Consider the following 12,600-nt stretch of genomic DNA (forward strand, 5'->3'; position numbering starts at 1 on the left):
AGGAAGACTGAGATGGGGAGAGGGGAGGGAGACTGAGGGGGGGGGGGAGGGGGGGAGACTGAGGGGTGGGGGAAGGGGGGGAGACTGAGGGGTGGGGGGAGGGACACCTCAGACATCATTCCCTTGTAATCCATTGAAGGACGGAGGGATGGAAGAAAGCATTCATTTAGCACTGACTGTTTGTAGAGTGCTGTAGCAGGTGCTTGGGATAGGAGATAAGTGAGACTCTCAGTCCCAGGGAGCTCCCATCCTAACGGGGAAGACGGCACGTGGTGGCACGTCCGCGGTGCCCCTTTCCTCTGCTCTTAATCTGTAGTTTTCCCAGTGCAAAGTGGGGCCTGGAGCAAAGGCATGGCTGCCTTTCCCTCAGCCCTGGTACCTTTCCACCATTACATCCATTGTTGAGTGAGAACAGAGGAGAGGGCGCCTCAGACATCCCCTCGAGCCCCGTGGTTGAGAGGGAGTAGACCAGGGACGCCATTGCTGGATGACCACAGGGGGCGTCCCTGTACCTTAGTCCATGCTGGGCTCAGAGCAGAGCTTGCCTGGATGTCCCCTACTCGTGACCGGAGCCCCAGCAGACGGCCATCCCGCCCTGCAGCTTCTCTGCTGGCTCTTGGCCTACGGTGGCCGCTCAACCCCCACCATGCACTTTCTTTAGCTCCTCCTCAGGGTCTAGGCCCCTCCCTTATTACAGGGAGAATCGGCCTCCTTCCTGCTCTGCTTTGTGGGCCAGGAAGAAGGAGTTTGACCAGACATGGTGGCCCCCCGGGGCTTCTGGCCTGGGAGTCCCCTGCCCCACCGCTAACTTGAGCGGGCATTTCCCGTCCCCAAGGACAGTGGTGCCCGGACTCCCTCTGAGCCCGGTCACTTGGAGGCGTGCTCACCTTCGGGGTCACTGTCCCACTTCCTGCAGTGTGAGCTCCACACAGCCCAGTGCTGCCCTTCCTCCAGGCCCAGGCACTTCCCCTGGCGGGGCTTCAGATTTCTCCTCTGAGGTGATGATCCTCTGGGCCTCCCCCCCAGCTCATCTGCTTCTCAGGTGCCAGACGGGCTTTTCTTGGCACTTTGCCATCGTGCGAGGACTCACCTCCGTGGCACCGTGGGCCACCAGAGGGGATGTTAGTGGAGGTCAGGATCCTAGGCTCCATCCACTCGGGTTCACGAGTGCCCTGGCCCCTCCAGGCTCTTGCCCCCGCCCTGTCCCTTCTGTCTCTCCAGATGGCTGCTGGGAGGCCTGAGCATAGATCGCTCAGGACCCTCTGGCCTTGCCTCGCTGGGTCTTCTCAGTCTGTTGCCTTCTCTGCCCTGTGACAGCTCCATGTGCTTAGGCCTGCTTGGCCTGTCCTGGCAGAGATGCCTCAGAGGCGTCCTCCTCCCCTCTATTCTTTTTTCCTTTCTAAAGAGAACTCGACTTCATCAGGAAACAGGAAGCCGAGAGAAAGAAGATTGAAGAGCTGGAGAAGGCGCATCTTGTGGAGGTCCAGGGCCTCCAGGCGCGGGTGAGTCTCAGCCTCTGGGGCCTCTAGTGGCCAGGGAGGTGAGCGCCTCCGCCTGCAGCACATCTGTCTCTCCTAGATCCATGAGCTGGAGACCGAGGTCTTCCGACTGATGAAGCAGAACGGCACGCAGGTGAATAATAACAACAACATCATGGAGCGCGGCACGTGCCTGGGCGACGGCCCCCAGGGAGAGGCTGTGGAGAACCTGGACAGCCAGCAGGTGTCCAGCCAAGGTCTGTGCCAGGGTCGGCCGGGGCGGCGCCCGAGGGAGGGGCCTCGGTCGGGGCATTGGCCGAGAAGCTTCCGTCCCCAGGCGTCTCACCCCCCTATCCGTCCCCATTCTTCTTGTTCCTGGGAGCAGCTTGGCCCCGAAAGGTCCCCAAGCTTGCTGCATCATCCAGATCTGTTCTGAACCTTCATGTGATTGGAATCCGGTCCAGTCTTAGCTCTTAAATGTTCTCTAGCTTGTGGGCTTCCTAGGCCGGGCGCTCTGGGCACAGAGCCCCCCTGGTGCTCCCAGGGGGCGGTTGGGAAGGGAGCACCGGCGACCCGGCCACCATGCGGGGACCATGACCAGGCGGTACAGGTCAGCTTCTGCCTCACATACCTCTTCAGGCGCTTCCCGTCCCCCTGGGGCCTCGTGCTCCTCTTTGTAACTTGCCTTCTCTTTCTGCTCCTGTGGGAGCCAGCTCTCCCCCTCCATTCAGTGTCCTCAGGCCACTGGCCCAGCTTCTCCTACCCCCTGCATCCCCTCTCCTCCTTTTCAGTGTCTCCTTCCCATAAAGTTCAAGCTCTGGCTTGTCATTCAAGGCCCTCCACAGGCACCCAGCCTAACCTCCACCTCCCTTTCTGTTGTTTCCATCATGCACTCCCCATTCCTGCCTTCCCATGTGGGTTCTTGCATGTTTGTATACACACACACACACACACACACACGCACTCACATGCACGCACGCACGCACACGCATGCCCCATCTATTGTATTAGTGTCCCCTGAATAGAGCAGGCCTCAGTTGCGACGAAGAGTGAGGGAGTGGGGGTGAGCCGTGGTGACAGTAACAGGGTGCAGGAAGAGTCCTGTCTAGAAGCCAATCAGAGGTTCCCCCTTCCCTCTTGGTCCCCCTGCCTTCCTCCTGCAGTCCAGTGGGCAGCAGTGTGCTGACCAGACGGGAGGGGGCAGCAAAGGGCCCTACGTGGGCAGGGGCAGGGGCGGGGGAGGCTGAGGCAGGCTTAAGAAGTGAGCATCGATTTAGGAATAAAAAATAAATCAAGGCCACCAGCAAGCCAAACTGTCCGAGAAGGCTTTGATGCTGAGTGGAAGAAGGTAGGCCATGTGCTCCTGGTGGCCCAGAGCCAGAAACTTTCATCCTGTCTGCTTGATGGGGAGAAACAGCCACCTCAGAAGCCAGCCTGCTTCTGCCATGGCCAGGGGCCGGTTGGGCCTGCTGCAGACAGATGGCCCTCCCCTGACAGGATCTGGGCCTTGTGGGGAAAGGCTGCAGCTGAGGCTAAGGCTTTGTTTTCAGGTCTGAGTCTGCCTGGGATGAAGCAAAGCCTGTTTGGGCCTAGGTTCAGGAGCACAGAGAGAAAGTGAAAAATAGGAGAGAGAGAAACTGGGAGGAGAGAGAAGGGAAGGAGAAGGGGCCAGAAGAAGAAGAAGAATTGTCACTGCACACGGTCATATCGGCTGTTTTCTTTCAGCCTCTTGTGGGAGAGTGTTGCCCTGAGAGGGAGGGGTTCTGGGTCCTGCCATTAACCAGATGTGTCACGCACACCCTCCCCACCCCAAAAATCCCAAAGTATATGGCTGGGAGGTTCCCTTGTGCTCAGCGTGGGCACTGCAGCTGTGACCTCGTGGCGCCAGCTCGGGCTGGCCATGGTATTCCAGATGTGGGTCTGGCCAAGGCAGACGAGCCCGAGACACCGTCTGTGGGCTGCCCCCATGCTGACTCACTGCGCTGGCAGTCCGTGAGACCCCCCCTTTCCCCTGCCCCGGGTGATGTGGACAAGCTGGTGTCTCTCCAAGCCTTCCTGTGTTCTGATGAAATCGATTTTGGGAACCCCCGTGTGAAGCTTGACTCTCATCCCTGTGGCCGATCCTCATGTTGAATTCAGCCCATGCTCTTCATGGCGGTGCCTTCCTGGGCTCCTGATTGCCAGCCCTCCCTAGAATTTCACAAGCAAACCGTTCTTCCCAGTCATGGCTCAGGATGTTAAACCACCTGGGGTCAAGCCCAGTCATTGTGCTTGGGGTCCTCGGCCTATTTTGCTGTCTTCTCTGTTCTGTTACACCTCTTGAATCTCCCACGTCTTCCACAAAAAGACCCACAGGGGCTCGGCGAGCGGGCGCGTCCGGCGTCAGGGGCTCGGCGAGCGGCGCGTCCGGCGTCAGGGGCTCGGCGAGCGGGCGTGCCTGGCTTTCGGTCCCTGAACGAGGAGTGCCCCTCGGCCAGGTGGCCCAACTTCATCGGGGGTGTTTGTTCCCTCTCTTAGCGGCCTCCTCGCTCATCCTACTTGCTCAGGGCACATGAATAGAGCTTCTTAATATAGGATGCCCCCCACCCATCCATGTGTGTGTCTCCAGGAAATGGAGGGCTCAGCTCAGGGTCTTCACTGTTCCTCTCTCTGGAGTCGTGGGGCTCTTTGCATTGAAGCCAATTCTTACAGCGTTCAAAGCTGTTTCTTTTACAGTGCTGATGTCACTGTATTAATTGCCTCCTGCTTCTCTTCACTGCATTCTTCATTGGTTTATAAGTCTTCAAAACGGGCCTGTTTTTAAATGTCAGCAGGGGCAGCCATCCATACGCAGCTTTCGCTGTCACTTTGAGGCTGTATTGTTCTCATTTCTCCATTCCGTTCTTTCCTCTGGTGCATTGGGATGTAGACCTTTGAAGCCAAGGTTGTACTTGGGGTGCCTTTCTTTCCGCCTCCTGGCCTGGCCTGGGTGGTTCTTCTTTCCTCGTTGCCCCTCCTTTTATAGCATCTTGAGGCCGTTCTCTCCCCCCTTTCTCAGATATACTCCATCCCTGGCCAGCCATCTGTCATCCTCTCTTCTAAGTCGTGGTCTGGAAATCCAAATCCCGTTCTCCAGGGTGTCTCTTTCTCATTCCTTGCCGACTCCCTGTGCCTCCATGCACTTCAGTTTCTTGCCTAGGACTTTGCAATCTTCAGCATGGCTTTGACCGTGTAGACTTCTTTTGGGAAGTATTTGTGATTTGTGCCCATATGAATCCCCAGGTTGTCATCATTGTGCTAGGTCTGGACACGTGCTCCTAGGAGAGGGGCAGATAGCCCACTGCCTCATCAGTGCCCCTGAATGGGGAATCCCCGACTATGATTCTCCTTCTCATCTTCCTTCTCATTTTCCCTGATGGCTATGGCCACGGCTCCGACTTTGGCTTCCGTAGCTCAGCTCTGCCATTCTCTGGAGGACATTCCATGCGGCTCCTTCCTCACCACCCTTCCCCGGTTCTTCTCCTTTTCTTCAGGAAAAGTCTCAAATTCATTTCTTCTCTCTGGGGGCAGTGTGCTTTCCTTCCTTCATCTGTGCCCTTCCCTGTCCAGTGTCCTGACAAGGGTCAAGTTACCCTCTATTCCCTGTAGATCCTTTTTCTCTCACTGGAACCCTTGACTGTGGGTGTGGGAAGGCTTTCTTCAGGAAGGAGCCCAGCCTGTGCTGGCCTCCCTCTGTGGGGGCAGGGCTCTGTTGTGGGCCATCTCCATTACCTGCAGTGGGGTAGGGACAGGACCCTTGGATCCTCAACTCAAGTTGGGAAGAAAGCCCAGAGGCTGCCACATTCAGCTGCCTCCTTTTCCAGAGGAGGATGTTGGGGCCAAGCTCACGCGTCCAAGCTGGGAGCATGTGCTTGTGCTGATCCTGTCTCCCCAAGTCTGTGGATGACTTGGGAGAATGAAAAACTCAATCAGGGGCCCAGTGGAGTGACTGGCATTGCCGCCACACTCTTTCTCCGTGTCTATTGGAAAAGGGACACTGTCAGTAAACTTTAATTGCATACCTACTGTGTGCCAGGCACTGTACCAAATGCTGAGAATGCAGAGGAAGGCAAAAGATAGTCCCTGTTTTGGGGGGAGGAGGGGATGATGTGAAAACAGCTGTGTATGAATGGGCTTAATTAGAAGTAATTACCAAAGGAAAGAGCTGGAATTAAGGGGGCTCAGGAAGGGCTTCCTCTGTAAGTTGGGGCTCTAGCCTTGAAGGATGTGAGGAGGGAGAGTACTTCAGGCATGGGGAAAAGCCAGTGAAAATTCCCAGAGTCTGGAGAAAGAGAGTCTGGTGGGAAGGCCAACCAGGAGGTGGGTGTTACCACATTGGCACACACTTGGGGGGAGGGGGGGAGGGGCAAGAAGATGGGAGGTGGGGGACGGGAAGGGACTGGCTGATAAACAGAACATTTCATATCTGATCCTGGAGGGGATAGGGAGCCATTGCAGTTTATTGAGTAGGAGGATGACATGCTCAGGCCTGGGCTTTAGGAAGCTCGCTTTGGCAGCTGCATAGAGGATTGACTGGAGTGGGGAGAGGCTTGAGGCAGGCCCCCAAACCGCTACTGCCATAGTCCAAGTGTGAGGGAATGAGGGATATGCCAGAGGAGAGAAGGGGGTGTATACAAAAGATGTTAGCAAGGCAAAATTTCTAGGCCTTGGCAACAGGTTGGACATGGGGATGAGGTGGGGGGCAGTGAGAGAGAGTGAGGAGGCTGCTGGCTGTCCTGCCAGTGGTGACTTACTCTGTAGCTACTTTGTAGCCAAGGAGTCCTCTGGATACTAAGTTCCAAGTGTAGCTGCTGTAATGTTGCCTTCATCATAGTGCCTGAAATTCTCATGATTGTGGGAGAGGAAATCCTGTGTCATGCAATGGGAATAGGATGAGAAAAAGTTCCTTCCTCAGTCACTTGTTTTATTTTTTGCATTTAAAAACCTGATTCTGAGCAGGAAGGGCCTGCCCAGGGGCCCCTTGAGCACTCAGAAGACATGGCTGTGAACCGTCCCTCTAGAAGGTACTTGCTAGAATCCTGGGGTGATGGGTAGATCACCAGACTTGGAGTCAAGAGCCCTGGGTTCAAATTCTGCTTCCAATTTTCACTAGGAAGAAGCTGTGCAATCCATTTAACCTCTCAAAGCCTTAGCTTTCTTGTCTGTAAACTGGGGGGGGGGGCATTAGTTAATCTATCAGCATGTATTTATTAATTGCCTGCTATTTGTTCGGCCCTGGGTTTTAGATAAATAAAATATGATGCTCTTTTTTTTTTTTTCCCTGGCTTTGGAAGGCTTTGGGTGAGTCAGTAAGGATTTATTAAGCCCCTAGGGGTGCTGGGCAATATGCTGAGTGCTTGGGCTCCAAAGAAAGGCAAACCCTAAACCATCCCCTCTCTCAAGGAGCATTCAGTCTGGTGGGGGGGGTGTTGAGCAGAAAAGGGAGGCGCTGAGGTGGGGCTTTTCACAGGGCCTGGCATGGCAGCTGAGAGGAGAGGAGCTAGAGAGGGAGGAGGCTGAGAATAAGCTAGGTCAGGAGCACTGGCCAGAGGTGTCATAGGCTGGTACCGTAATATCGGCACTCCTGTTGGGGGTTAAGGCGGGGCAGAATAAATAAAGCCACCTGACTTTTCCATACGGACACACAGTGCTCTTCAGAAGGAAGGGGACTGCCCTTTGCCCAACCCTCAGCATCTTGATTTGCACAAATATCCTACGATGCCTTGTAACCGTCCAGCCAGTCCCTGGGGTGGTGTGATGGTGAAAGGTTCTGTGGATGCTGGGGCCCAGCACCTTTTGCTTTGCCTACTTTGGCCAGGCTGTGATTTCAGAGGTTGCATTCCAAGCAGCAGTCCCAAGAATGGGGCGTAGGGGCCAAGGAACACTGAACAGTGTCCTCAGTGTATTGAAGTTTTTTTTTTGGCTTCATTTTAAAGAATACTTCTGAGGAACAATTAATGGTACATAATGGATAGTGTTGTCTAATGGTTAGAGCACCCCTGCTGTGGTCAGGAGACATGAGCTCCGGGCTTGGCCCTGATACCTGCTCTCTGTGTGACCCTGGGCAAAGGGGCAGGAAGATAGGAATTCAGATCCAGCCTCAGACACTCACTAGCTATGGCCTCGACTCCCCCAGCCTCAGCTTCCTCTGCCGTTTGTCTCGGTACCCAGGGGAGCCCGGGCCCAGTGTCCACCCCCTGGGCACCCACCCTGGGCCCACCTGTGGCCGCCATGGGCTCGGCTGTCATTTGCCTCGCCTGCCCGGGCCCTTGTGTCCAGAGCCCTGAGCTCAGTTCTGCTTTGTGATGACCTTTGAATGCTATTTCCTCAGACCTGAGTGAAGCTGTACCAGAGACAGAGCGCCTGGATTCCAGAGCCCAGAAAACCCGAGCCCAGCTGTCCGTGAAGAACAAACGGCCGCGGGCCCCCCGGAGCAGACTGTACGATAGCGTCAGCTCCACAGATGGGGAGGACAGCATGGAGCGGAAGGTGAGCGCGCGCCCTGCTGGCGATTTGGCCTTGGGCTCGTCGCAGGGGGCCGTCCCGCAGCAGGGCCAGCGGTTTGCCTGCTCACGGTGCCCCCTGTTGGCCTACCAGGAGGCAGGTTAGGGGTTCGATACTCTCGTGTCGGGGCGTCCCACTTTCCTCCCCTCCCCTGACCCATGTGGCCTCTGGACAGTCCCAGCCCTGCATAACCCGCTCTGTCCTCTCCCAGACCGGCGCCTTTGGGCGGCCACAGGCCACAGTCCCCTCTGCCAGCCTTGCCGACCTGCCAAAGGAAGCCCCATGGCCACCCGCGGGCGCACCATCCACCTTACCGCTGTTTCGGGGGAAGCGCTTTCCTCCGCTCTCCTTCAAAGCCCGTTCCTTCCCGCCGCTTGGCCGCCACCGAGAAGGCGGCCCCAGGAAAAGGTACCACTTCCTTCCTCCACTTCCACCTGCTCTGCACCTCTGCCTTCGGCCAGGGGCTCATCCTCTTGGGTCAGGAGGCCACGACCTCCCTGCACGGGGTGGGAGGAGGAGATAGGCCCGGGCCAGGCCTTGCCTTTAGAGGCTGGCCCTGGGAGGCTCTTGGGGAGCCAGAACAAGGCTGAGGAGAAGGCCAGCTAGAGGCTGCAGGGATCCCGGACCGAGGTCACGCGGGGTCGGCAGGACACGGGGGGGTGGGCATTTCAGCACGAGCTTGGTGACCGGGAGGGCCCAGCCTCCAGGTAGGAGCCAGGGTGCAGCTTCCAAGGACAAGGCCAGGCCTCTGCTTATCTCTCATTGGTGCCAGCTCTGTCCTGGGGTAGATCCCAGGCTAGAGTGCGGGGCGGCCCCTCACAGCGCGATTGTGACAAGGCTCGGCCTGAGGCTTCTCCTGACACCAGGAGCATACCTTGAACCGTACACACACGTGGCCTAGGGCTGCCTCAGCACGCGATGTTTCTGTCGTGTTGGATTCAGAGACTTTTCTTGGAAAGCCTGAGGGGACTGCTCAGCCTGCTGCCTGTAGGACACAAGAGGCGTGTGCTTGGGTGCCACATCGCCCCATGTCCTCTGGGCTTCCCAGGCCCCTGGCCTCCTGTCCAATTGTCCCGCTCTGACACATCAGACCGAGGAAAAGCTCTCTGCGACCAGGCTGGAATGAACCCTGCTCCAGGGGTGAGGGGTGCTTGTCCTGGGCTCGTGCATCCCCCCCAGTGGCGGGAGATGCCAGCAGGGCCCCAGCTGAACACAGCCCCCCTTCGGGCAGGCCAGCAGGCAGAGCTTCCCAGAAGTCAAGAAGACCCAAGGTCTGGGCCCACTGCTTGGCTGAGCTGGGTCAGAGCCTCCTTTCAAAGGTGGCTTAATGAGAGAAGGCCTTCAAGGAGGATGAGCTCGAAGCCAGTGGGCTCTCTGCAGGTAGCAGGTGGGAATGAGGGGACGGCAGCGCCACGGCCCTTGGACCGCCAGCTCCTGTGAATGTGGTGGCTAGCATGTTGCTAGGACAGAGGGACGTGGCTCAGGGGCAGGACTGGGCCGGGCACCCCTCCTCCCCTTCTGTCTGGACAATGGCTCTCGAGGTGTGCCAGCGTGGCCCCGTCTGTGGCCTTCCTTCCATGCCTGCTCCTGCCCTGTCCTGACTCTGAGGATGAAGGCCTCCATGAGCCATGTGGAGCCTGGGGCCAAGATGCCAGGCCTGGCAAACATCCTTTTCAGGCAGAAAAGTCTAGGGATACGCTGGGTGTGGGGGAGAGCCCCGCCTGGGTCCTGCTTGCTCCCCGACGACCGCAGAAAGAAGAAAACACAGCCTGAAAGGCTGGCGATGTCATCCCATCGGGTCCTCCCGACAACCTAGCCACTGAGGGCTCTTATCCCCATTTTACAGAGGAGGAAACTGAGCCTGGGAGAAAGGAAGTTTGCCCGGGTCACACAGCTTCTGGTAAGTCTTTGATGTGGAACTTGAACTCAGGTCTTCTGACTCCAAGCCTCGTCTTCTTACCCGTTATGGTGATAGGATCCCATCAGGATGCAGCCCCTGTGGTCTGGCCTGCGCGTGCCTGAGGCCTGGCGGAATGCACTAGAGCCCAGTCTGAGGTGATCCAGGTCGCTCGCGGGGGCACAGTAGTTTAGGGGACCTGTTGGGGTGACCCTGGACAGGTCACTTCACTGTTGGGGCCCCAGAAAATGGAAATGTGTTCTCTGCCTGAATGGAATCCTATGGCCTGACCCTCCTAAGCCCAGGTTCATCAGCACTTGCACCGTGAGATGGCGAGAAGGAGAGAAACAGCAGCTGGGGGGCTCAGTGGACAGAGCACTAGCCCTGGAGTCAAGAGGGCCTGAGTTCAAATTTGGCCTTAGATAAATTTATTAGCTGTGTGACCCTGGGCAAGTCACTTCACCCTGACTACCCCCTCCCCTCCCAAAAAAAAAGAAAAAGGAGAAGGCCAAAAATGCACATGAAGCCTCTTAGGGCATCAGTTTGTTGCTAACAGGAGAGGAAGCTGATTGGGGGGTGAGACACAGGATGGTGGGAGGGGAAACCCCTTTCCCTCCGTTGTAGGGCATTCTGTGCCAAAGGCATGAATACTGAGCCTGGAGTCAGAGGGCCTGGCTGTGAGAGGTACGCCCCCCAGATGTGAGGAGGGGATGTTGTCGACGATTTGGGAAAGGCGGGATCTGAGGGAAGTGAGCCCTGGAGGAAGATGTGGCGGCCACGATTGTGGGCGTGGCAGAGAGGATTGTGGGCCTGGGGTGCCGAAGTGGAAGGAAAGGCAGGTCCCCAAGGAAAGGGCGGAGCCTGAAGGGGCAGATCTGAGGCTAGGAAGGGATGAAGATCCTGGGTCCTTAGGCATGTTGGAGGCTAGAGGGACCCCTGAGGAGGCAGAAAGTGCTTCTGCTGTTCAGAGAGCTCGGCCCCAGGGCGTAGGTGAGGAGTGGCCAGCAGCATCTCCGGCTTCTCGGTGGGGTCCGGTCCCTAGGCTTGCGTGAACGGCCTGGTTGGCCATTGGAGCACGCGATGACCGAGTTGCTTTGGGTGACATCTTGTGAGATCTCGGAAAACAAGCAAAGGCACCAGATGTCATCCTGATTTCCAAAAGGAGTATGGAAAGGATGGTCAGTGAACTCACCATCCATCCTGGCAGAACGCTGAGGGCTTCATTAAAGGGATGGTTTGTGAGCCCTTGGAAAGGGAAGCTGTGGCCAGGGAGGGCGCGCAGTCAGTCCTCCAGCAGCCAAGGGCCTGCTAGTCAGCCCGGTTGCTGGGGCCCTGGTGTGGATATAGGTGGAAGTGTTCTTGTGTGGGGATTGTTTTCTGTTCGCGCCCCTAGGGGGCGCACCTCAGCAGGAACTAGTACGTAGCATACCCTTACTTCGTGCCCATTGATGGACTTTGGCAGGGTGTCTAACATGTTTTGGGGTGCTTATGAGCCAGATGCCATATCAGTGCACATTACCTGCCTACCCCAAATTAACAAAAACGACGCAAGAACGCTCTAGGTCATAGGAGAAAACCCTGGGGAGCTCTCGGCGCGGCTGGCCCACGGACCCTCCACTCCACTCGGAAAGGTCTACGTTTTACAGACGCTGCGCCTGCTGAGTGTCAGAAGGCTGAAAAGAACAGAGAGGCCTGCACGCTGCTCCGGAAGGATGACACCAGGCTAACCCTGGCCCAGAGGAGGCCTGGCCCTTGGGGAGCAGCCCTGCCTTGGGGAGCAGCTCTGCTCCAGGGCTCCTGCTCCACCAGCCTAGGCGAGGTGGCCCAGCCACGTTTCCAAAAACTCTGTCAGTTTTTCCATCCATAACCCCGTGTTCTGGCCACGTTGTGGTGTGGAGGCCGGCTGCCCCGTGGCTGCAGCGTGTCCCAGCAGGGCTGTGGCTGTGTCCCAGGGCCGGCTGAGCTGAGATCAGACCGAGAGGCTCCACCCTAAGGCAGGCCACACCATGGCCTCCACTGGCTCTGGGCTGGGAGGGGTGAGGAACAACACCACGTGGAGAGGCCAGACGTGGCCAGACGTGCAGGGACCCCTCCCTGACTGCCCACCCTCCTCCTTGCAGGACCTAACCTGCTCTTTTTCACAAACAGGGTCTTCAAAGACAGGCTGCCGAGTGTGGAGCCTGAGCCGCCTCCCGGAGTGCAGCCGCCCGCTCGGCCGACTCGCGCTCCCTTCTCATGGTTTAGTGCCCGCAGAAAAGGACCCCACGGCTCCCGAAACCGGCCAGCACCTGCCACTGCCCCTGAGCCTCCTCCTGGGCAGCCCAGCTCAGATAAAAAAGGGGCCAAGGTAGAAAACCTGGGCAGCAAAAAGCCAGACTAGAACCCCACCTTCTCCTTTTCACCTTAGTGTGGCTGCCCCGGTTGCTGATGCCCAGGACTGGTGGTGTGGGAAAGGCCTCCTCTTTTCCCCCCTTCTCACTGCCCCTCCCCTCCCCTCCCTTCCCTTCCCTCTTCCTTCTCTCCCCTCCCCTTTTACTCTCCCTTCCTCTTCTCTTTCCCTCCCCCCTCCCTTCCCCTCCCCTCCCCCTACTCTCCCCTCCCACATTCCCCTCCTCTCCCCTCTCACTTTCCTTCTCCCCTCCATCTCCTTCCCTTCCCCCTCCTCTCCCCTGCTCTCCCTCTCCCCTCCCCTCTCACTCCCCC

General features: G+C 57.6%; 1 protein-coding gene across 6 annotated transcripts in view; it reads left to right on the top strand.

The window, feature by feature from the left end:
• Window positions 1–12,600, top strand: part of PPP1R9A (protein phosphatase 1 regulatory subunit 9A) — a 100,049-nt gene that overhangs the window by 80,096 nt on the left and 7,353 nt on the right. For 2 of the 6 annotated variants that reach the window (XM_027848805.1, XM_027848806.1), the window contains exons 9-13: window positions 1,406–1,502; window positions 1,579–1,735; window positions 7,828–7,985; window positions 8,212–8,408; window positions 12,046–12,244. In XM_027848805.1, coding sequence (XP_027704606.1) covers window positions 1,406–1,502; window positions 1,579–1,735; window positions 7,828–7,985; window positions 8,212–8,408; window positions 12,046–12,244 — 808 coding nt within the window. The remainder of the gene's footprint in view (window positions 1–1,405; window positions 1,503–1,578; window positions 1,736–7,827; window positions 7,986–8,211; window positions 8,409–12,045; window positions 12,245–12,600) is intronic. The other 4 variants (XM_027848809.1, XM_027848810.1, XM_027848807.1 and 1 more) reach the window with 2 other exon arrangements.

This window comes from Vombatus ursinus, unplaced genomic scaffold (genome assembly GCF_900497805.2).
Source record: "Vombatus ursinus unplaced genomic scaffold, bare-nosed wombat genome assembly UNPS02006874.1, whole genome shotgun sequence".
In the NCBI taxonomy this organism is placed as follows: domain Eukaryota; kingdom Metazoa; phylum Chordata; class Mammalia; order Diprotodontia; family Vombatidae; genus Vombatus; species Vombatus ursinus.